Source organism: Gnatocerus cornutus, chromosome 2 (genome assembly GCF_029298725.1).
Source record: "Gnatocerus cornutus isolate USDA-ARS CGAHR chromosome 2, icGnaCorn1.1, whole genome shotgun sequence".
NCBI classification, from domain to species: Eukaryota; Metazoa; Arthropoda; class Insecta; order Coleoptera; family Tenebrionidae; genus Gnatocerus; species Gnatocerus cornutus.
This window is the reverse complement of record NC_142234.1, coordinates 8,201,015-8,227,095: the sequence shown is the minus strand read 5'-3', so window position 1 is coordinate 8,227,095 and position 26,081 is coordinate 8,201,015. Positions and strand designations below refer to the sequence as shown.

Below are 26,081 nucleotides of genomic sequence, written 5' to 3'. Positions count from 1 at the left end.
GATAAGACAGAAGTGTGATAAAACATCCAAAAACATCATACTTTATGTAAAACGACTGAAATTACATTGTTTTATGCAAGCCAAATGCTTGTACACATTTTTCAAATATCTCTTAGAAGAATTATTTGTGACGACCTATTTTGTAAAGTATAAAATGGGAACAAAACCGTCCCATATCCATTCAAAATGAAGCAACAGTCTGTTGGGATAGTCCTGTGTGCGCTCTTGCTGACCACCTTTGGACATGGTAAGAATTTTTTTTAAATGTTGAACCTTGAGTTTATTGTTATTGAATCTTTTTTTAGACCTTTTACAGCGTCACCAGGTCGCCCATTCAGAAAAACTGTCGCATCATGAACGGGCAAAATATCACCACCTCTTGTCGAGAGCCCAGAAATCCGACCAAAAAAACTGTCATTTAGTATGTGATCCACCAACCGATAGCGGAAATTTGACTATTTCTGTCAACGCAAGTGCTTCTTTGGTCGCTGTGTACAATGCCTCGGCTCAAATAGCACTAGTCTTTGACTTGAAGGCTAACTTTGTCGGTATCTTTAATTTAACAACAACTGGTGGAGTCATCATCAACCTACAAACACAATCTGCTGTTGAAGTTACCGGATTATGGGAAGCTAACGCAACTTGGTCTGCAGCTTTAGCTGTTGTTAGCTCAGGTGGTCTTCAAGTCCTTGTTGCTAAAGGAGCACAAGTCAGCGTTACCAAAATCGCAGTCTTAGTACAATTTGCTTTAGTGGTTGTGAGCTCTGGAGAATATCAAGTTTCCGCACAAGAATCTGTAGGCGTTCTCATCTCGGTATCCAAATCTTTGGTTGTGTCTTTTAACTACGTTTTGGTTGTTGTAAAAAGCAGCGAATTCAGTGCTAAATTCACTTTGAAGAAACTCGTGGAAGTTGTTGGTGGATTGTCTACTTTCATCAGTCATATCCAAGGAGGCGTTGAAGTCCTCGTTAAACAACAAATATCTTTTAGCTTGAACTTTATAGTTACCGCTACGTCTTCGTTCGAAATTGTAGGTCACGTCTTGCAACAATTATCCGGTGCTGGTCTTATAGATGTCTTCGGTGATTTGAGTAACTCCACCAATGTCATCAAAATTATAGCAAATTTGGGCGGCAATTCCACACAAGGTGTTAACGGTCTTGTTACAGTTCTTGTCGAAATTCTTGCAATTGTCCATCACCAGGGCTCCGTCGATAGAGTCGTTGCAGTTTTGATTGAATACTTTAGCAGCAACGATTATTCTGTTAAAGCAGAATGGGAAGTAGCAATCAAAGGTTTCTATCAATTGATCGTCAAGCTCCAATTGCAAGAAAAACTGAAATCTGTGGTGGAACTTTTAGTTAGAATCCAAGAAGGCAAATGGGTTGAAGAAAACATTAACATTTCCGTCATCATCACGACTTTGGTGACTTTTAAAGACAATGACCGTCTGAATGCTATTGCTGCTGTTCTTGTTCTTCTTAGAGCTAGAATCGCAGTTGAGGTAGCCATCGCAACATTGACCCTACAATTCATCGAACTTCTTGCGGTTCAAGGAGGTGTTCAGATTATTGTTTTGATAACTGGAATTCAGGTCGGTGCCGAATATTTAGCTGCTGGTGCAAACGTGCTCGTTCGAATTTTGAGGAGTATATCAATCAGAGATGTAATTGCTGTAGGTTTCCGTGGCTTCTTCGGATTCTTAAGCCGTCTTACTATTATTGGTGATCTCTTTATCCGCATCAATGCTTCATTCAAAGTTGCAGGGGCCTCGCAAACTGTCGAGGGCTCTTTCCGTTACGCAGCATCTTACCAAATCGTTATTCGAATTCAACGAATTATTGTGGGAGTCGTCAGAGGTTCTTTCCATATCTCCGGTGGTGTCCAACAAATTCTTCCCCACACCCAAGTTCTCCCTGCTAAGGTTGTAACTGAAAATTCCACCTCCAGCAGCGGAAGTGAAGAATCTGATTCATCCGCAACTACAAAAGGCAACTCCAGTGGAAACTATGCCATCGTTGGTGGTGCTGGAGGTTCTGGAGGAGCAGGCGGAAACTCATCAGGAAACGCCGGAAGTGCCGGAAACAGCGGTAACGTGAGCGGAGGAGAAGGTGGATCAAACACTGTGGCGGTCCAAGGCAACTCTGGAGGCAATGTCGGTCAAGCAGGTGGTGCTGGAGGCTCTGGGGGAGATGGTGGTGACGCTCAAGTAGAAATCGAAAATCAAAGCGACGAGGATGATCGTCATAAAGGTACGATTTAGGCTTTACGTTTTTTAATTTAATGAGACTCTTACAGGAAAGCACGCAAAACATGCAAGACATCATCATCAACACTAAAACCGCAAAGGCTGTTGTAACGGAAACCGGGAAAAATACTAAAAAAAATGTAATATAAAATATTCCACAAAAATATAAGTATTAGCATGAACGTGCATTATTTCTTCTGTTAATGTATGACCCTAATTTTTGTCAGTTTTTAAACTACGTCAGTGAAAAAAAATTACGTTACGAAATAGAAAGAAAGTAGAGTAGCACAATATTTTATTTTATACTGTATATGTACAAAATTTAATGATTGTTCCTATAAAAATCAATAACATATGGCTTTCTTAATAAAAGTTAAACTTGACTGGATCAAACCTGACTGTTGTATAACCATTTCTAACATAATTATACTAATACAAACACTCACGTTCACTATCATGACTATCTTCGAAAAAAGGGCTTCAACACGTTCCCCGATAAAATAAAGTTGAATAAAAAATATACTTACAAACAAAAATAAAAAGCGAATACATTTAAGTCAAGACACTCGTAAATCTAAAAGTAATTATAATTTAGAATGAATTTTGTACATAGTCTTATTGCACAAAACTAAAAAAGCTATGGCTGTAATTAAAAATATCACATGTGATCTCTTTAGAAAATAGAGAGCTTGTAAATCTCACATGATACTTTCAATAAAAACCGAAATTTAGCAATTCACAACACACATACAGTACATAAAGTTCCCACTTTTCCAATGCTTCAAATACAGGAACTGAAGTCGACCAGAAGAGGAAGAGAAGTATTGGTCCACGTCCAATATTTGAGTAAAAAGGTAAAACATGTACAAAAAGTCGTATAAAAGTTAAATTCTCGAATAGGTCACTTGAATTTTGCCTTTTTGTACTACGTTTATATCGTACGTGGCTCGTCGGGAAAACAGTAAAAAATCGTTATCAAAAAGCAGACTTTTGACAAGATTTCTACACTAAACGAAACAGTCTTTGTAGTTTTAAAATTCATTATCACTTGTTCAAGATCCAGAAGAGTAAAGTGGCGTCGCGGTGCGGAACAATGGCGGCAAGCAAGATGGCGGAGAGCCCACTCATTTTGCTTACACGTGAAAATGCACTGGAACAAAATCCTCACCAATATGCAAGCTAATAACTAAAATGAGATCTATTCAAGTTATGTTGCATATACGTATTTCTTGACAGTTCACTCAGAAAAACACTTCACAGAAAATTAAGTACTATAAATCTCAGCCAGAATTAAAATAAAACGTTTGTAGCTCGTATTTAATCTGGCACTTCTCGGTATGGGACTTCAGACGTGACATTAAAGCCTTCAAAGTAGTGTGTTAAGAATTCGAATGTGGGTCTGTTTTCGGGTTTAGCGTCCCAACATTGCAACATGATGTGGTAAATGTCGTCCGGAAGAAGATGTGACGCTGGTTTTGCCATTCTGTAGCCTTTTTCTACCATGTCGATGACTTCCCTTCCGTGCATTCCAGGATAAGGAACTTGTCCGTACGTAAACAACTCCATGAGGAAGATGCCGTACGACCAAACGTCTGATTTAATCGAAAACTTTCCATACACTATGGCTTCTGGCGCCGTCCATTTCACAGGGAACCGAGATCCCTGTTTCGGACAATATTCGTTATCTTCAATCACTCTAGCTAAACCGAAATCACAAATTTTAGCGATGTTATTTTCGCCTACTAGGACGTTCCTCGCGGCTAAATCCCTATGAATAAGCTGTTTGGATTCGAGGTATTCCATGCCGCTGGCCACTTGGAACGCAATATACACCAAGTCTTCAAACTCTAGATTTTTGCCTTCATCTTTGCGGAGGAAATCCAGAAGACTTCCTTTGGACATGTACTCTTGGACGATATAGATCGGCTCTTGTTCGCTACAAACCCCGAACAGAGTGACCAATCTTTTGTGACGGAATTTCTTCATGATGGCTGCTTCTTCCAAGAAAGCCTGAGTGGACATTGTGCCTTCTCGTAACATCTTCACAGCGACTTCGATGTTGTTCTTCCATTTGCCGTACCAAACTTCGCCAAAATTGCCACGGCCTAGACGCTGAATTAACTGGATTTCTTCCCTTGGGATCTCCCATTTGTCTCGATATGTAGGTCCCAGATCCCACATCGTAGGCTGAGGTTTGGGGCAGGGTTTGGACAAGACATGGCAAAGACCAAATGCGTTTTCTGCAAGACATTTCAATAAGATCTGAAATATCACACCACAGAATACTTACTCGTGTAAGCGTTGACTAATTCGACTAAAGTGTGGAATGTTTTGTTGGTAGAAATGTAAAAACCTCCGTTGTCGAGAGGCTTAATTTTATAATGTTTCACATGGTATTCTCGGATTTCTTCCCAATCTTTAACGGATAATGAGTAGCCGTTGGGATTATGTTCTGAAGGACGGACTAGGAAAGTCCCCCGGGGATTTTCCTCGGCGAGTAAGAGCTTCTCTGCTTCCTTTCTAGATACGTTTTCGAAAAACCAGCTGGAATAGAAAAATTGCAGGTTTGTAATCAAAGGAAGTCGGCTTCCGCGAGATAATGACGTGCAATGATACTAATTATATAAACGGTAGAAACTAATAAAAACAGTCGTCTACTATAAACAATTAATATACACCTTACGGGTCTCTTCATTTGCAAAACATAGGAAAACGGATCAATCAACCACAAAATATTCACTTTAGACTTTATCACTTTTGAGTGAACCTTCAGTTTCTGAACTCAAATCGCACAAAAAGTTTTCATAGTTTAGACATCGAATTTTATACTGTCAGCAATCTTCAGCGATAAGTATAACAATAGATTTATCTACGATTTGACCGGGAATTGTTCTACTGATTTACACAAGTGGCTGTAGGTGTGTTTTGATTCTTTCACGTGTCGTCATTAATATTGCGCAAATATCAAGATAATTACTAGTGAGAAGATGAAATCATGTATGAAATTAATACATGTAAACATAAACAAATAATTTATATTTTGAAGTAGGTATATGATATGATCGAACAAAAAAGTTTGAGCAATACCCCAAATTAGACTGATTTCATATATCTCAAAAATTGCTACACAAAAAATAAGATTAAACCAAAAAAAAATTGATGCAATAAATCGATACATATTCCTCTAATTTTTCAAAGACTCGTGAAAACATTATAACTTAAAGTATAGTTTTTTAATTAGTTGATTCAATTATAGAATAAACACGAGAGATAAAAATATGAATGAAAAACGTTTAAAATATCCTTAATTTTTAGATAGGTACATACGTAAATAAAATTATCTTATGTTAGTTTCAATATTGATCTTTAACACATAGTGACAAACTTTCGGTTCAAAAAAACCTAATTTTATAATCAGATTTTATTTTTCGGACAGATTCATCAGGACAAAAAACATACTCCACGATAAGCAGGGTAGATACAAAAAACTTCAAATGATAGAAGTCCATTAGAGTGAACGCGCCTTAAAATCCGTTTTTCATGAAATCAGTGGTTAATTTATTTATAGTTTAACCAGTGCTAACTGAGGATAACAATATGAAAAACCGGAAAAGATTAAATACTAACTCTTCGCTTTCGACGCTAAGTTCCGGAGCGACGAAATTCCCAGGAATATATCCCTGAACTTTGGTTATGAGATGTATCACATTTAGCCAATCACCCTCAGAATCATCTACCACTTCCATGCGGTCACCCTTCTTGAAAGACACGTCGCTGCTATCTCTAGCTTCATAATGATAAAGAGCAACCACAACACGACCCTTTACAGAAAGAGGTGGTCTGGTTGGAGTTAGTCTTGGCCTAATAATGTCGACATGACTTCTTTGTGGATCGGGCGTATATCGGGTGTTGTTGTCTATCGCCGTCAATCGTGGGCCACCTGCAAATAAAAAAAATCTCTTGAAAAGAAAAGGTTTTAACAGATTATTTTAACGCTTTCATGATGCTACGTTACGTAAAACTGCAGTTTGGATGGATTAGTTTACAAAAGATGAAGGCCGCATGTGTACACACGCGATGTCGTGTGATGGCTTCGTAAAAAACATGTAATAAGTTTGATTAGGTTTAAATGTATGGTTCGAGTATCGTACAAATCAAGGGGGGTTTTTTATGGAAGTGTGGATTTGAACTGATTTTATGTGTTCGCGCGCTAAATTTACGGCGATTTATTGGTACATGGAGAGGTGTTAATGTTGCGTGTAATTGTAAATCCGATTTGGATTCCTCTTAGGATTTCTGTCGGAGATTTAATGTTGCGATATCGACGAATGTAAATATTTTACGTTATATCTCTGCAAATACACAAAAGGAACGTCATTTCCTTTATATACCTTTGAGTAATACTGGAAAACCAACAGTTAGTTTTCAATCTTTTATTGGGGGAAATTTTTATCGATAGTTCATGCAATAAAATGCATGACGTAAACAAGATTATGGACTCAATTTCCAGTTTCAATTCTCAAACACATAAAAATTAAGGCGTGTTGTTTTTATCTGATTAAAAATAGCTTGCAATTACTATTTGTAGTCGCAAATTTTTAATTCACAATCTCGTCAAAGAAATATTGTTATTCTATATTTGTGTTTCAAAGTACGTTAATTTATAAAATATGAACAAAAATCTTTTTTTTATATATTTTTGTAACAGTAACTTCACTGATAATACTGCATTCTTTACGAAGGTGATTTTCTGTCTGTCTCGTAAATTCGAAAGATATGACGTAAATGTTACTCAGTCCAAATAATTTGTAAAGATGCACTCACATAGGTGTCAAGTCTTGTTCCACAATTTATAATTTTACGACATGTTATTAAAATTCTCGTCTCAATACAGTAACCTCGGTAGACACAATAATTTCATTTTATTTTTCAAGCTTGTTAATAAAATCGTAAATCTTCAAGACATGGTATCTCATGTATTTTCACGTATAATGTTCTAAGACGGATGTTTATTGTATTGGATTTTATCATGTGCAACCTACTTCACATGTTATGGACTTTGGTATTTATTTATTAACTGTTTGGCTTTGTTCAGTTTCAGTGCCATGCCGTCGCTTGTACATATTTATGTGCAAAAAATTTAATTGCACAGGATTTTTGTATGTACAAAGTAAAGTCTGAATAAAGAACAATACCTTATGAGCGAACTGAAGGTCCTTGAGTCGTACTAAAAGAAATTATTTTCGTCTAATCAATAACGTTGATAATTATTATTTAATGTGACATTTAAACGTACCATGTAATAAAAGTGATATTAATCTGATTTCCTTTATGAAACAGATTCCCTTTCCATTTCAATTTTATGTATTTTAATAAAAGAGATAAATGCAGACAGGGTCATATTATCAATCGCTGTTATTGCAGAATCCGGGATAAAGTAGCTTTAAATAATCCAGCTGAAATCCAGAAAAATGTGACTGTAATATATGGGGATCCAATATCATTTCTGGTTATATATAGAAAAACGTAGCTTTTTTATCTACAAAGCAAATATTTATTTTGTCCAGGTAAATAACAACCATCAATTTCAGTCTGTCAATGACTTTGACATATTCTATACAACTGCAGGGACACGTTTAATCACGCGTGGTTGCAATAATTACAACTAATTAATGTCAATTCTTGAGACGTTTTAATGATATCAAACGTAGAATTAAATTAGAACGATATAGCGGTATTTGGACGACCTTGGCGTTCTCAAAATTGGCAAGTTATAATCATAATTAACCGGCTGATTCGTTAAAGAATTAAGAAATATAAGAATTTATGATCTGATAGTAAAATATGCAATGAAATTGTGCCAACAATAGAGCAGTAATTTTGCAACATGCAGAAACGCATACTTAATTAAATTGTAAATACATATAACTTTGTCGTAAATTAGAAATAAATTCGCGGTGAGTAGAAAATTGAGTTCGTAGAAATGTTTCTTATCTTCAGTTCAATATGATTTGTCGTAATTTAATTACAATTATTAACTCGCAACGTTATTTTCAATTGTGCATTTACAGTTAATCCGAGCGTCTATAATTTTAATAGACCGAATTACTAACTGTGATGTAACAATGGTACAAAAAAGCTTTATAATAGCAATATTATAAAGTCATAATGGTTCATTTTAAGTTATTACTTGCAGTGTTATAAAAAAAAATTGGATAAAATTACGCAAAAAATTGAATTAGATACTGTAACATATAGAAAAAACATATTAAGAAGTCAGAAATGGAAATTATCTTGAGAATCCAGAAAAAAGGTGAATTCTGTAAACCCAAATAAATGAGAATACAAATTAATTTTTGAGGTTCCAAATAATAAAAATAGAATTACTTTCTTTCGAACCCACAGACAAAAAGATATCAAAAAGAAAATAATCAAATATGTAATCCCAGCTCGACGCATTTTACAGAAATCAGAATCAATAAACGTCAAACAATGAAATATAAACAGAATTAGTTGCACATAATTCGCTTAATTTTTTTAAATAAATATTACATATTTACAAAAATAGGCAAGTTGGACTAATTCTTGCAAGATTTATTATACATTAAAACTGAATTAAATTAGTTATACACCTAAAAAACTAGAATAAAATCTTTTTTAATTTTTGCATACTAAATTTTCGAAAATTCAAAAATGATCTAAATTGTGTCCTGAATGGAAAATGTATCCAAAACAGAAAATTTATCAGTTACATCAGAATAAAAAATCATAATTATTCACCTAACTAAATGTTTTTTCACAACTCAAATAGAATTTTTAATATTTAAAAATGGTAAAACCCAGTTACTTTACTTCAGTCATTTTCAAGTATATACCAGCGTTACCACTATAATTGAGGTCATTTTTTGCATCTGCACACCTCTTATTGTTAGATCATAATTATGTATCTCCATGTGTCAATGTTAGAACTTCAACCTTTCAAACAAGTCTAGCGGTCGCTAACATCAATTTTTGTACTCTACATATTATACAACCTTACCATCAATTCCATGCGGGAGTTTGGTGCCGCCCTTATACATCAGCCGATCGGGTTGCGACCGGCGGCTGCCGCAGCAGCAGCAGTTGTTGCCCATAGCGGCACTAGGCCGAACCGTCCGAGGTCAGCACTGGGTATCTTCAAGCAGAAGCCGGTTCATCTGCAACACAACAACAAACACCCACTATAGTACGGGCAAAGTTCCCATCAATTAAAGGCGACCGACGACGCGCACGCACCAAACGCGACTGGAACCAGGAAAAAAAATCGCGGAACCGCAAAGATAAGGATGAGGCTGATAACGTGGGATGTACGTCAGAAAAATTGCTGAACATCCGTTGGCATGTATTGGGGTATGATGGGTGGATTAAAGCACGACCAGGTTCTAAGGAAGGGTTGGATAAACAAAGTGTGAAACCGAGGGGATTCGGAAATGAAGGGTGCAGAACGATTTTCAACATGCAATTCTTTGAATATAACCGGATTTATGGATTTTTAAAAATTGGTCATACAAATGGAAAATTTTATTTGAACACTGGCGCGATTTTTTTAGGAAATGTCTTTCAAATAAAATGTCACAATTCCTGCTCTTTTCAAAATAGAACTCCAGAGTCCAGAGAACAATTTTTTGCAACAACACGAGCTTTAAGGAAGTCACCCCTCAATCTAATTCCTCATTCCAGCTGCAAAACAATCAGCTCTTGAATGCTCAAAAATTGTGTATTTGAACTAGAGGTATGCCACCAAGGCTGTCGCTTCATTACCACAATTTAAAATTAACTTTTAAATCCCCACATATTCTCTGTTAATTGCCATTTCACTTCCATGCCTTGTATTGGTTAGAATGCGATTTCTGCGTTGGCGAAGGAAGGCTATTGCAAGCAATATCATAATGGAGTCTACCTATCTTAAACTGGTTATTTGAAATACAGTTAGCCGAGATGTCCGGGCAATTAAAACTAAATCTACGTGCTCAAAACGGATTCCTGCTGTGTCAGTGTTCTGTTTTTGCCAACGTTGACACTAAAAAACCAAAATGAAATTAATCCACAGCAATACCTTGTAACAGATTCGGCGTCAGGATGGCACTTACGCCAGGAATAAATTCAGGTGGTTTCGCGTTTTAAAATTAGATCCTTGACGTTACAGGAGTCGCTCAGCAAGAGTGAGTCGGGCTATTAAAAGTTGGAACGAAGTAATTGGCGGAAGATGTTAAGCAATGAGAGATTTTAAAGACAAACTGAGAAACTCAAACAGTTCAGGTTCATTCTATCTTTTTCTGAAAACGAGGAGTTTTGCAGTCCTGGAAAATTAAGACAGGACCTCACCTTTTACCGAACGATTTTTTTATGTTTCATTTTCCCTCTGCCTGCTGACAGGTCACTTTATTGCAAGCATAAACTTCAGAGCTGGGTTTCCTATACGAAGCTTAGAAAATTTAGTCCATGACATTCAGCATAACACCAGTGAGATAATAACTGCCATAGATCAGTTTTTCTTTCAATAAAAAATGTGGAAGAAATCCACTTAATCGTTTAATCCCGCAATGATGAACTCACGCCATTTATTGGAATACTATTGTTTTTATCAGTTTAAATGTTAAGTTTGGATGAACTATAAACAGATAAAGTGCTTTCAAATATTTAAGTGAGTCATTTCAAAGCTATAAGCCACAAATCAAAAATTAACGAACAAATAAGAAAACCCTCCTTTATGATGTATTATGGAAAAGCGACGAGAAAGGTGTTCGATGAAAGAAGAAATGTACATTTTTAATGAGATTCGATCAATTTTCCTGCGACACGTGTTCTGCAGGAATAAATTGTAATAATGGTGAAACATGAGGAAGTATAACGCTTAAGTTTAATTTATTGATCGATCAATGAGTTATCATGTGAAGATAAATACTACCTAAAATTTTTATTGTCATTTGTAAATGATTAATCTACCCCTAATAAAACAAATTGCTTAAACAGTTTTAGAAACAAATCCCCCAGACGAATAAAAAATTGTGGACGTACAAAAAAATTAATGACACAAAGCTTTCAGGGGAATAATAGACGAATTGAGGTGATCTGTTTTGAATGTACCTAATGAAAGAAAATTACGTTTAATATAATGCGCTTTGGGTGATTTTTTTCATTAATTTTCCTAGAACTGATGTTTTATTTCCATTCTAAACTTTTCCTTTCTTTATCCTTTATTTTATTTATCTTTAAGTGTTTTAAAACGACTTTCAATATGTTGTGGATGAAACATACTCTTAGGGGTTATTAACTTTCGATCTTGTTAAAATTCAGAATCCCCAGTTCATATTCGCTAGAGTTTTATACTGACTGTACTGACTAAGTTCGTCGCACCGGAGATTCACATTACCCAATTCATTGAAATTTGTCACAGTAACAGTAAAAAAATCTCGTCTTTAAATGAAAATTTTAAAGATCCGGCCTCCCCAATGAAAGAAGAGCAAAACAAAACGAAGAATGTGATAATGTATGGATGAGAACAGATAACGTTAAAAAGTAAAGGTCACAGAAAATTAGGTATGAGATAAACCGAAGACTCAGATATAAAAAGATTAGATAAAATACCAAGTAAATATTACTCGATAAAACTTGTTGCTATTGTTCCAAGTATAATTTTCCTCGTGAAAAATAGAAAACGTTATCAAAGCACGTTAATACAAAACCAAAAATCCGTTGAAGTATCTACACACCTTTTCCATTAGTTTTCAAAACTGAAGTTACATTACTGTAATTATAATATTACAGTGTGGTCTCAAAATCCAAGATGACCAATATAATGTGTTCTTTTTATTAAACAAATAAACAGCTGTGATTCTCGACTTTCTCAAGTTTTTACTGAATCGTTTTTTTTGTCTCTATTATTATAATAATACGCTAATGGTCTTAATTTTTCAATCCATAATTGTAACCATTCTCCTATTATATAAATTATTTGAACCAGATTACTGAGATGAGATCAATACATTAGAATTATTGATGAAAGCAATTCAGAAGGACAATGTTACGTTCTAATTTTATTATCTGTGCTAATTGATATATTACAGCGAATATCTTTACTTTGTTATCTTAGACGTAATTATTTGGGTCAAACATATGACACAGTGAAGGTAGTTTTGAGCTGATTAAGCTGTTAGAAATTTAAAAATTTCTAGAAGCACTGGCTAGATTAGTCGTAAGATGATAACATCAGTGAGAAAACTAATTTTCAACCCCACTGAACACGACAAAGTTGCGTCAATTTTTGATAAAGGAAGAAGTATTCTCGTAGAGCACCTTTCGAGTCTATCTTTGACCCACATCAACATTTAGCATGTTAATAACTGTTTCATGTTGTTCGCAAGCAACACGTGTTTGTCAATGGACATAATTTTTGCAGAAACAATTATTTTGTGTGGTAACCATTTCCGTCATACCTATCACGAATCAGTCCATCAAAATGACTTCATTTTTTAGCAATTTTGCAATCAAATCCGACGTCGTCCTTTCTTGTTCCGGTCGCTTTTGATTAGCCACAAATTATCATGTCACAACGAAGCGTTAGTAATTGAGTTTGCGAATTCTTTATTTCTACCAAAAGAAACTCTTCCGTTAGAACGCATCGTGGCGGCCATAATTGCATCAATCCGATGTAATTATACGCTCCGTAAATGAATTTATTGCTATCATGTGTACGAGATTTGTTTTGAAGGAAATTGTGAGAAACTGTATTATTATGTAATTTCTGAAGTCTCTAACTACGGTAATTGTAATTGTCTTCTTCGCCCGCATTGTTTCACTACAAAGCGTATTCAATTAGCACTGTTACAATTGGAAGACCAGCGACCACAAACAATGAATTTGTCGACAATTGTTTGAATCAATGGAGTTATTCGTATCGATGACCTGCTCAGCTTGAACTCTGTCTAACATTTGACCTAATGCTTCAGACGAGAACTGTTGAATCAGCTCTTTAATCAAACATTAAGCTTCCTTGGTTAGGATGATAAGGGAAGGATCTGTCATACATCGTTTAGTCATGAATTTGTGACTAATTGAACTAATGAATTCCAGATCTGACCACTATATTTGGTTGACTAATCACAAAGATATTTAAGTCTGGTATTGCAGACGCAACGAAGTTTATAAGAAGTCGCCCACTTTAGCATAAATTAATAGGTTTTAGATGTAAAGGTAAATGTTTCAAGTTCGTCGCTCCGGAGATTCACATTTTAGCGATTTTTTTACAGTATACGGACGTCAATTTACAAAGAAAAGTTGAACCTACAGGCAAATTTATCAAGACCAATTAAATCTTTATTTAGAAATACACATGGGAAAAGTCTCCTTCTTTGAACCATTTCAAGATCCAGATATCTCTTCATGGTACCGGAAGCTATTCAGTTTGTTTAACCAACATTTCGACCGGTCAAGTACTTGTATTTTCGGCTACCGTGGAACACCGTTTAGCTTAGTTTATACAACTAACAAACCAACAAAGCACTGTTATAAATAGTTAATAAACACTATAATCTCAAGTGCGTAATAAAAAATGCTTTGGTAGAGATATGTCGACATCGGTTTTTGTAATTCACATTAGAGTACAGCAATTATTTATTCTTGACGTCGCCACATGTTTGGCCTTTTTACTGTAACCTGATAGCAAAGTTCGGCGTTCTCAAGAAACGAAGAATTCGAAAAAATTGTGGTTTCAAACCAAGTTTATTGTTTACTTGAAAGAAATTATGCAATAATAAAAAACAAGTGTTGAAATTGTTTTGTTCGCATCGATTGAAATCTTTGCGTTATCATTTATCATTATCAAAAAAGAATCATCAATCAAAATACGATTTCAATCGGAAATTATTCCAGGTCACAATAATTAAAAGGGAAAATAATCTGAAAAACACTTAATTTTCCCATAAACGAAGTCGTAAAATGTTCACTGTTTGTTTTTCTGCACAAAAGAAAAAACGTAATTCAGCTTACAAATAATAGCTTAAACCTAAAATCATTAGATCGGATTCAATTCCACTCTTCAGATTTTGCATTGACTTTCTATTTTTCCCATCAATGTTTAATTTATCGTAAATAAGATTAATCAGCCCTGAAACCGTCACGAAGAAAAAACAGATAGAAATTGTTTTTTATAAGTATAATACAGTATCGGACAAATATTGTCTATTTATAGCTAAAATTTCAAATTATGATACTGTAACCACACAACCACAATCTTATTCTTAGTACATCACAATTTTCGTCGTTCCTTATGTTATTCTTTAATTACTCTTTGTTTCACTTTACTTTTGCTCTCATTGTGTTTTTGAGAGCATTGTTCGTTTCTCCGAGTTCTTTGTTCCGTTTTGTGATAAAAGTGGAAAATTAAATTCACCTGCTCTATGAAAATTACACTCGCAAAATTTACATCACAGTTTTAATTACCGACGTCCATTCAAATTCATATTGATTAATGTAACATTCAGTGCGATGCAAATTTTTACTGGATCGATATCCCAAATTATGTCCATTAAACGAACCTTGTTTATAGATCTATTATCCCACGCTTGCAAAAACTGGGCTCAAATTTTCATAGTATTAAGACTGTTTTAGCAATACAAAGGTGCTTTGTTATAGACTGTTATGAATTACCCATAAACTGCTGGTAAAAAACAGCATTGTATGGTAGCAGTTCAAACATTGACATGCCAACCCTTCAAATCTTCTTCCCTAACCAATCCTAATCAAATGCTGCTTCCACCTCCTTGGAACAACCCCTCGGGCAAATTGTTGGTAGCTTCCAGCAGAATTTCCCTCTGCATTCCTGCAGATCCCCTCCGAATTAACCGATCAATATTAGTGGGTGCCATGGGGGCAGTTCGTCTAAACATCCGAGGGACATTTACGACCCTCTTTTCAAGGTTACAGTAATTAAAAGCAACGTTAACGTCCCAACACGTGTCTTCGTTTGAAAGGTTCTATTCATGTTGCAGCTGTTAAAAAGGGAATTTTATCGGTCACGGAGAAATAACTCAAGAAAGTTTGTTTTATCGGTAAATAATTGGTTTACGTTCGATTTGTCGTCGGCGGTACAAATTGGGTCGAGTTTTCCTGCTCCATCGAATTTCGATCCGCCATCTATTGTTGGATGTTTCGATGGTCGTTTGATGGTCGACTAACAACGATTTCCTTTCATGAAAACGTAACGTACTTCACAATCACGTAAAATTATCTGATAAAAGAGGCTTTGTTGGATGTTGTAAATGGCGTCATTGTCGTTACATTTATTGTGTTTCCTAATTTCGTTGTGTACTTTGTTACAAGCCAATTATATTTTACCATTATGACGACATTGCAAGGACGGATTTGCGATTACTCCAAATCAAATACTCCGATGCAAAAATTACAATTCACGCGCTATTATTATTCTTCTTCATCAAACGTGCATGAGTTGTAATTATCTATGTTAATTGTACGCGATTCAATCATCATCTTCTGCTTCAATCGTCAAGGAGAAAAACATGAACAATAGAACGTTGCTTTTCCTTTTAATTATCAATCCAGATTTCCCTGACGTTTTCTCTAATGAATTTTGATAAGAGGTAGGACTGATCCTCTTGAAATTGTCATACCAACTCAACTTTAAATCGATTGAGCCATTCAAAGGAGGATTACAAAGATAAGACTCGAATCAAGTCCAAAGAAGCGTTAGCGACATATACTTAATGACATCGCAGAAAACGGACAAATCAATCAGAAACTCAGATTCCAATCATGTAGGAATACAAAAGTGACGGCAGATTGGGGTTAAATTTGAAATACAAAATTTTTTGATTAGATTTCCTGTAAATTAAGGAAGTTTGAAGTACTTTATTCTTGTTTCAGAATCAACTGACAGCTTTTCAGGCTAATGCGCACCTGAGACACTTATTTCCGGGATAATAAATTTCTTGATACTTCAGCTAATTTGGGTCAGCGACCCTAATTTCAATTTTTAAAACATAAAATTTTAACTCTTAAGATAAGGTCGACGAATCTTTCGGAACTTGATTTTAAAGCAGATGCATTTTTAAAGACACTTAGGCCCAGTTTACAAAAGCTGACTGAATTTCCGCCAATCAAATGTCAACTTAAATTCCTGATTAACTTATTAATCGCTATCAAATTATGTAAGGATTGTGTAAAGTGACCCTTAATAATAAAAATAAAAATAATCTTTATTCTTCATTTTTGTTGATTTCTGCAATTTACGATTTCATGTTCAATAAGATCTTTCAATATAAATTGATAAATCTCTATATTTCGAGTATCACTTATAGGTATAGGTAAGTATGGAAAATTTTTAGTCTTGCAGACCATTTGATTTTGCCGATGAAGTTTTGACGTTGGAAAAAATTTAAAAGCTCCGAAATTCGCCAGGCTTTAAATTAATAATTCTATCTGAAATATCTGCAACTACCAAAGATAGATCGAATTTATGTCTGTATTCTTCACAGGATTTTAAAAAATAAAAGTTATTGTTGCATATTGTTACTCTCGGGTTGCCTCATACTAAAAGTAAGTAGATAAGTACTAAAATATATTAATTTTAAACTGTGTCACAGCAGTAAATGTTATCTAAAGAACATAATGTAACGCATTATGTTTAAGTTGATGCTTTTAGTACACATTGGTGTTAATTGCGAGAAATTGTGACAACACAGAAACAGAAGTCAGACATAACTGAATGTAAAGTAGGAATAACCGAGACTAATAATTTATGCAATAGTGATAATAAAATGTAAATTTTCATTCAACAATTCTAAATTAAGTTATAATTCATCAAGCATATTTCATGCTTTTTGCTATTTCACTAAAAACAAAGTTATTCCAGACAAAGCAACAGAATTGTTGTGTTTTCACTCAATTTCAGAAGTATTTCAGCTTCCCAGACAGACCAAAAATAAATGAAAATAAACGGCAGAATGAGATAAAAGAACTGCTTCAATAATTAAATCTCACAATGGAACACAAATTCAGATATTTAATAACAATATTAGCTATGTACTCAACATAATCTCACTAATGATGCAATGTTAGGTAGAAAAGACGGTTGTATTTCTTTAACGACACCGGAAAAAGCTAAATATTATGATTAACATCCAGATCATGTATTATATAGCAATATGTATTAAAGATAACTTGTAGTAAATTATTATGTTCGCAATACACGCAAATCTGTAAATGCTCTGCTAGTTCTCCGAGAATATTTAAAGTGGATAATTTGTGACGAATAATATTAAAGAACGAAACATTTTTCTGATATCCCAAATAACTTTTTAACTGGTAAAGCACCGACATCTTATCAAAAGGCCGTTAGCTTAACGAGTTTTATTAGAAATGTTTGTCATTGCACACGTCATTTTAGATATATATTTTCAGCTTAAACTGCAATAAATTATTATTGGTTAAAGATGACAAACCGTGGCAATTTTTCAAAACAATTTTACACTTGCAATTATTGTAATTCCAGAGTAATTGCGTGCGTCTATCATATCCATCATGTAATGTAATACAAATATTGACAGTATAATGTTTAAGTACTTTTGAATATAATTGTATAAATACATCATTCTTGACAACAAACATACTCATTGCAATGTTAATTCGTTTTAGATTACATGGCGTTAATTTGACTGACACACGAGGAAATACCGAATTAACGATATTAATTTACAGTTAACGGAAGATTAATATAACAAAACTTCTTCCTTACTCCATTGTTAAGTTGCAATTGTGCAAAAAATTAGCTAAAATTATCGCCAATGCTGTTACATGATGTGACCCCTCGCAGAACGTAGAAAGTATAAAAGGAATGCTGCGAAAGCGTTGGTTTTGTTAATTATCAACATGAGAGACGATCGGTAATATTTTTTTGCAGACACCAATGTCTGTATTCTTCTTTTTGTCATCTGTAAGCAGTCTCTTACACAATGTCGACGACCATTCTAATGTCACGTAATTGTACAACAAGGTGGTTGAAATACTTCATAAATATTCATTATTCGCTCGATGACAATGGTACAGCATGAGACGATGTAAAAATAAAAGTATCGCTGTGGGGGTTTTCGCCGAATTTTGACGCAGGTATATGCGAATTCCGGTCTAAAGTTGGAAAACTCACGGAGGTTTTCGGATGATTGAAGTCCAGATGTCTGGGATAATCCGAGACGCTGCAGATGTTATCATCACCAAGACAGACGTTGGGAGCTGCTAGGCGAGTAATGGACTGATAATAAATTGGAAATTCACGATAGCAGTTTTATCGGTAGAGTAAACAGTTAATATCCATAAAAATTGGAGATAAATATTTCGTGTTTGTTGAGGTTTCGAAAGGTTGAATAGCGGGAATATACGCCCTACAATTTATTTCTTTCAATGCGGAAAAATATTCCATTGGGTTTATCCGTTCACAATCAAAATAGTTTTATAAAAAAATAAACACAATGTTTTTTCTACTTCATTTGCAACAATATTTTCGTTCAAAAAACCCTTTATGTGCATGCTCTCGTTTTTAAATTCCAATAACTAATTCTAGAACGCCCCCTAGTTGTCGATATAAATAAAGCAAGGAACGTCACAAAATCAGAAATATGGAGAAATATCACGATCGTGTGATTTACTGCAATAAAAAATCACCTGTTTGTGCGAACTGGTTGCACAATACACAATTTTCATAAAAATATTTACACTAATCTTTAATTATTGTGAAAAGGATAAGCAACGAGATCACATTATTTTCAAAAAAAGCAAAATGCAAACTTTTGTTTATTACACTACAAAAAAGCTACCACTGCCTGCAGCAATCAGAAAAACTTCCATTACATTGCTGATTGTTCCTAACAGTATTTTTAAACTTTGATTAGAAACATTTTAAACTTATCCAACAATAATTACCCGCATGAAATGTAAAAAAAACTCACACCTGGTTATTAAGAACGTTAGCACGTGTTCAAGAAAACATAGCAATTGGAGAGAAAACGAATTTGCTCACATTGCTAAGATTGAACTACTAATTTTTTTTTCAGAAATCTTAAACAATCGACCGTTTTACCACCTTCAGACTGCTCATTTCTCAATACCCACAATCTGTACAATTTTCTCTTGCCTGCATGAATATCTCCTAATTCAATTTAAATTCAATTATAGTGGATGCAATTCCATCATAAACACTCTAAAAATCAATACAACACAATTAAATGTGTAACCTAAAATGACGCAACTTTCCCATTTCATGGAAAAACAGCGAAATTCGCATTTCCGACGCCACGTGTCTGTTCCCCTTTTCTCCCTCTCAAACAACCCCAAAAGATATCACCCCCGCTCACACAAGTCGTTTCGGTGTGATTACCTGTACAACCAACTGCACTCCTCTAAAAATACGAATTGCGAAATTAATTGTTGTTTTAGTGTCATGAAGCCATGATGTAATGTTTGTCCTCTGATAAGTTATCTTAAAACATCACCGAAAAGTGGAGTCATGTCGCCGCGACGGCGACGCTCTGAATCATGGAACAAACGTGAAATTATAATAGGAATTGTACGAAAATTTTGTTGCGTAAACATGGTTAATTGAGGAAAAATCCTCCTGTTTTTCCAAACGTGAAAGGTAATCCGCTTAGGCGAGGGGTTTCCTAAAAACCACGCAAACGAGGTTTTACGTCTACATTAATGGGAGTCGAATCACTCCCTCGGTGGTTGGAACGCACCCTTGCACTTGTTTTAACGTTAATCAAACACTTCAAGGCTTAACAAACTCATATATCATCGTATTATTACAGGCGCAGGATTAGAAAGTTGGTTATTTTACATCGAAAATATGCAGGATCTGGATTATAGGAGTAGAGAAGTATGTAATGCTAGTGCGAGGCGGATTTGGCTATGATTATGTTCGAGTTCGATTTTCGGGTTTTATAGCGGTAACAGGCGATTATTGGGGGACATCGCAATGCATAGAGAAGCGGACCAAGAAATAGAGCAAAATCGGCGAAAACGAGAAGAACAAGACGGTTCTGGGGTTGAGAAAAATCGCTTGATCTTATTTGTAACTCTTTTTAGTAATTTTCAATATCTTTATTCTCCACATTCTTATTTTTACAATTATAAAAAAAATGATGATTTATGAATTTTGTCTTTTATGGAAGAAAAAAATCAAAATAATAGGTCAAGTTTCCGTATCCAAAATATTTCAAAATCATTTATACGACAGACTCACATACATAGTTAAATATACATATAAGTTCATAAATTGCGTCCTTGCGACAAAGCGATTACATTATGGATTAGTTGATTGGTTTATGAGCGATCATTTTTATCCCAGTATTTTCTTTTGTAAGATTATGTTTCGCTTATTTATTTTCAATTGCCTTTTATTGGATATCTAAGTTTATTACCCATTTTATTATCATTTTTTAGTCGCTTTTTAGCTATAAATTCAAGAGTCCAATACAAATGAGGCTTTTAGAACAATAATAAACACACAAAGCACTTACGTTACATTTTATTGTACTACTTAAAGAAAAGAAATCGAAATTTTTAAAACAAGATTAGATCATTTGGTTTTATGTACGACCGCAGAATTTTCTGCTGTTTAAACCACAACCATTTTCCATACTTTCTACTGTTAACAACAAAACATGGACTTGTTTGTTCGTCCATACTGTTAAATTGCGGGTAAAAGTGATGAGTTTTCTTTCGTCATGGCTTTCCAGACATAACAATTACTTTTTTCCGTCCAATTTATGCAATTACGTCTGAGGAATCCCGCAAACGCAATATTATTATTTATTAATTTCGAAAAAATCTACATACAAACGTTAGATTTTTGAGAAAAAAAATCCCATTTGTGGGAACGTTTGCAATGGGAAAATACACCACAATCAGCATACCCAACACTACTGGCCACAGTTGGAGAACTGGAAAATTGTATAAGTTTACCAGAGACAAGAAGGAACAAAGCAGAAATATTTCTGAGACGTGGTCACTGTTGTGGAATAAAACTGCTTACACATATCCCGCAAATTTGAGAGTAAATTATAAGGTACGATTAATTTAAAATTAACATTTTTACAAAACAATCGTAATTGTTATTCACTATATCCGTTTGTTTCCGAAGAAATCACGTATTTCGTGTGACCTTCTACCTTTCCATTCATTCCTGAGCTGATTCATAAATATGTGGCATTTTTGAAATTATTTTTGAAATTTCACTACAAGTAATAAATTTCATGAATCCGTGCAATTTCCAAATTATGTCAAGATAATGACTTCACTGGAGTCAGTGGGTGAGGACATATTTCAACTCGACAATGCACCGCGCCTTAAATTTCTCCAAATTGTCTGTGACATTTTTATTTAGTTCGTCCCCTTTTAAGTAGTTCCCAAAGCAACGTCGCGAATCATTTTTCATTCAATAATTAGGCTAATGATAAATCCGAATAAAAAATGGAAATTAAATCTCGTCTTGAATCCTGGGTGTGACATTCCTCGGTCCGACAATAACCTCAAGGATTGTGAAACAAATAATTTCGTTACTGGCGCATTTTGCCACGTCTGCACCCACGTGTTGTCTCAAATTAGAAAAAAAATGGGTAGCTGGGCGTAATTGACCGGAAACACTTTCATCGCGTTTTTCGATAACAGTGATTCATTAGCATTAAATAATTCAATGTCAAAAATTGTGACCGCAGGAAGTTGGTTTTATGCATTAAGTGCACTCGATTAAATGTTACGCAAAAATAACAAAAAAAAAGGGAGACGGAAGAACAAATTCCAACTACCATAAACATTGTAGAAACCGTTACTTTGATGGAGGCATTAAAGTAATTTAGTTACGCCAATAGAGTTCTTTGCTACTGTTCAAGTAAGATGGGTTGAGATCTTTGAGGTAACGGACGAAAGTAAAAAAAGTAGAACAATAAACATTAAATAATACAATGAAAGTTCTGCTTATACAACTGTCTTGGTTACATTACATTATCTTCAATGGGTACTAAATTCACTTTAGTGCTTCCAGAAATGTATAACTCCTTAATTTGCAACTTCAATCTCCTGGGACAAAAACACTACTTTCGTTGGAATCTTTTTGCAAAATGAAAGTGGTAGCTCCACTAATGAAGCAAAAAAACTAACACTTAATTTAACGCAACACGTTTATTACCAATATTACGGAGGCGATTAAATAATCCAGTTCTGATTAATCAATGCATGTGTGAATTAAAACTTTTTTTAAACACGCAGGATACTATTAAGACCACATAACGAAAATTACGAAAATAAGAAAAGTGCTACAGTTATAAATGCATGAGAGAGTCAGAATAAGCAACAAGTTTACTTGGAAACTCCTAAAAATCACTTAATTGCTTCTCAAGTGGACAAAGAAAATCAATAGGTCCTTCAGCACACTGAAATTAGTCGCAGATTGTCTTTGTTAAATAAACTCACTTCATAGCATTGTTGAAACTTTCCAGACACTTCTACAACCGACTTGTTTTGTAATTAATTTGGTGCAATTACGAGAAAAAGGAGTCACAAAGTGGGACTACTTCTTCAAGAAATCTACAGAATAACAGAAAGTTACAATGTCTGGGTCAAGATGAAGTCGTAAAGCTTGGAAATTTTTAAATTTTATTCTACTTCCATAATTGGATTTTAAAAATGAAAACAGTCTTCAAAAATTAAAATTACACAGAGTTATCAAGTAAAGCACACTTAAAATCTGCTCTTACCATAAACCGACCCATGATTTTCCAACACACAAGAAAATACACAAAACAAGTATTGTGTTAGAAACTTCCATGCGTCAAGTTGATAAATATTCTGTCCACAGTTTGAATTAAGTTGGAACAGATGTTTCTCAAATAAAATCCCTGTCAAGATCCTCCCTTAACAATTCTTTGTGTCTTGGATTACTCCAGATACTCGTGTTAACAATAAAAAACGTTTGCCCTATTTCACGATTAATTCGAATTTAGTGACCACAGACGCAACTAACTCCACGTCGAGCTCAAGGTGAGATTGCAAGTTTTAAAATGGTGCAAAGACCATTCTGGAAAAATCCCATTTTTATTGATCACTCAACCTTCAATTTGATCTCAAAAATATCCACCAATAATCACTTCAAATTTTTAAAAATTAAATCAAATCAATATAATATTTTTAGATATACGAATTGTAATCGTTTAATTAAAATTTAATAAAGGTTACGTTTAATTACCTGAGAGAATTTTTAGACTTAAATTTTAAATACTTCTACTATCATCCAATAAAAAAAATTTCAAGGTAATCCAACAATAAATTATTATCAATTATTATTATTTATCGACCACACAAAATTTTAACAAAACCACTTCTGTGTAAATTTATCACAGTATAGTCAATAGAAACTGCAACAAACAATAGGTTCATAAATCAATTACTTATGGAATAATCACATTAAAACCAACAACCTGGAAAAACTTTTATTTCCTTAAACCCATCAATCCTTGGCGCAACACTTTAACAAGAACAAAAAAATTTACGTAACAATTACTTTAGTTAAAACCATGGTTCGTCTGGAAATAAATGTTCTGCATTGTTGACAGCGACTGTAATTTATCACGGACGTTTCCAGATTCCCGACAGAAACTTGGCAGTTTGGAAGCGATAAAGCCATCGATGCATTTTCAGTCTTGGGGAGCTACACAATCGAAATACACCCTGCTAATGTAGCCAAGTCTGGAGAATATATCAATGAAAGAGAAGTTTGTAGCATAGTTTGAAGTTGGTGCATCGAAGTGAATAAATTTCATCTAGTTATGACGATTACAAGAAAGTTAAAGAAGTGGGGAAGAATGTTAGCATGCCTGATATTTTCGAACTTTCAAAAGGCCTAATCTGGGGTTTCAAATCCCCTCAAAGCTTCTACAGTTTGGGGAATTGATACCCGATGAATGGGAACAATTTTAATAAGAAGTGGGAGAGGAGTAGTGTCAGTGGGTGGTATTACTCCCCTCAACGCATCTTAGCGACAAAGTTCTCGAAAATTGTAACTCAAATTCATTGAGAAAGACAACGCCTATCATTACTCATAAAAAAGTAAAATTGTTGCATTTAGCATTGGATCGACCAAATCTCTCTAACAGCGAAGAATTACTAAAAGAGCAATCATGTTAACACCTCGTCTTACCAAAAATCATAAAACAATGCCACGACGCATGCATTCGCGCTGATGGGGGTAAATTATTTTTATCTTCCTCGCTCCAATAGCAATTATTGTTTTCTTTGTTGCGCTCATCTATTTGTCCATTAATCGGTCTTGGACTCACCAAAAATTCATGTTTCTTGATGTGTGTGAGAATAATGCAAGAATCTCTTTCTCTCTCGGTGTCCCCCACTTTCTATTAAATTTTATTCCATGCATCGGGTGCCAATTCCCCAAACTGTATAACTGTTCAATATAGGTTTGTGTGCTTTTTCTCTCATCTTTGGAGTCAAAGATTTGCATGATCAGCCCACCTCACCCAGAAAGAAATCGATTAATCATCGCTCTTGCATCTAAAACAGCCGTTCGCACATTTACCACATTCCATTAGAGACTGATTGGAACTTAAAGTCAATGACTTTCAAACGAATCTAATTCATTAAAAACCAAGCCTTTATAATTAAGTCACGACCATCCGAAAAGCGAACACTTAATAATAATAAAGCACCTGTTGAGGCTCTTTCGTGGAAAATCTTGAATGCAACTCGAAGACACCCTCACATTTTCTCTTTAACATCTTTCCCAACAATGTGAGAGAGCCATTAACATGCCCGTGGTGTTTTAATTCGGCGCCGAAGACATTTTCATCTCGGAAATGCAAAGTCGCCGTGGCGTCGACCCAATTCTACCCGGAAAAGCGTCGATATTTTCCACGTTTCGTCAAGTTCTTGATACACCAGTTTCGCATCTCCCCTTCAGAAGATGAATCTCCTAAAGGGAAGCAGTGGATAAAAATAACACGGTGGATGGAACTAAAATTGGGAAAATGGGGGCGCATCTATAAATTTCCAACTTGTAGAGACACGCACGAAAAACCGAAAGGGGTTGTTCGGCGTATTAATTATGTAAATGAATCGAGAAAAGAATGCGTGAGTCATACGGTTCCCGAAATTGGGATTTTTAAATGGTGGTGGATATGAGATGGTATCGAAAATTATACACAATGGGGAAAAAAGCGATTGTTGTGCATTGTTGGAGGGAGCACGTCCAGGAAGTCAATTTCGAACAATGGAACGATTGAAAAATATTCGCGAGATCAACGTCTTTTGTGAAAATACCGCAAAATCAATCAAGTTTCAAACAATGACAGGACATGTTAATAACAAAAATACTGACCTTATTTATTATAAAACTACAAAAAGACTCTCTTGATTAACTATTGTTGGTGCCTGTTCAAAACACTAAAAACCGATTTATTCACAAAATTAAATGACGATCATACATCACATCACTTTAAAACTAAATTAATTCAACAACATCAACACAAAACCTGTGTACACGACAGCCATTTTACCATGTCTGAGAAAAGCTGACAGCTTTCAACCAGAAGAAAATAAACAATCCCTAATCACCCCCACCACGTCACAGTAAAAATTAAGTGCACTACAAAGGAGCTCCATGAGTACCCCCACGTTATTGAAACAACAAAGAAACACGTCTATTTATCAAAAACAACTAATCTTCTTGTTCTTATTAATTAAAAACGGTTAAAAGCTCCCGAGATCTGGTGAGATTTTA

General features: G+C 34.7%; 2 protein-coding genes across 2 annotated transcripts; one reads left to right on the top strand and one right to left on the bottom strand.

The window, feature by feature from the left end:
• The first annotated feature begins 151 nt into the window (after window positions 1–151).
• Window positions 152–2,430, top strand: LOC148178594 (uncharacterized). Its single transcript, XM_088050643.1, has 3 exons — window positions 152–247; window positions 306–2,252; window positions 2,299–2,430. The coding sequence occupies exons 1-3, from the start codon at window positions 187–189 to the stop codon at window positions 2,337–2,339; spliced, it is 2,049 nt and encodes a 682-aa protein (XP_087906769.1). The 5' UTR covers window positions 152–186; the 3' UTR covers window positions 2,340–2,430.
• A 96-nt stretch (window positions 2,431–2,526) lies between these two features.
• Window positions 2,527–25,972, bottom strand: Src64B (Tyrosine-protein kinase Src64B). The gene is made up of 5 exons (XM_088050644.1): window positions 25,680–25,972; window positions 9,288–9,444; window positions 5,876–6,188; window positions 4,539–4,792; window positions 2,527–4,488 (listed from the first exon to the last, which is right to left on the bottom strand). Exons 2-5 carry the CDS (start codon window positions 9,379–9,381, stop codon window positions 3,566–3,568), a joined length of 1,584 nt encoding a protein of 527 aa, XP_087906770.1. The 5' UTR covers window positions 9,382–9,444; window positions 25,680–25,972; the 3' UTR covers window positions 2,527–3,565.
• Window positions 25,973–26,081: the final 109 nt, after the last annotated feature.

Coding starts and splice junctions, on each gene's coding strand:
- LOC148178594 (XM_088050643.1), top strand. CDS start 187: ATGAAGCAACAGTCTGTTGGGATAGTCCTGTGTGCGCTCTTGCTGACC. Junction 248..305: donor GCTGACCACCTTTGGACATG/GTAAGAATTTTT, acceptor ATCTTTTTTTAG/ACCTTTTACAGCGTCACCAG. Junction 2,253..2,298: donor CGAGGATGATCGTCATAAAG/GTACGATTTAGG, acceptor AGACTCTTACAG/GAAAGCACGCAAAACATGCA.
- Src64B (XM_088050644.1), bottom strand. CDS start 9,381: ATGGGCAACAACTGCTGCTGCTGCGGCAGCCGCCGGTCGCAACCCGAT. Junction 6,189..9,287: donor ACTCCCGCATGGAATTGATG/GTAAGGTTGTAT, acceptor TTTTATTTGCAG/GTGGCCCACGATTGACGGCG. Junction 4,489..4,538: donor ATTAGTCAACGCTTACACGA/GTAAGTATTCTG, acceptor AATGTCTTGCAG/AAAACGCATTTGGTCTTTGC.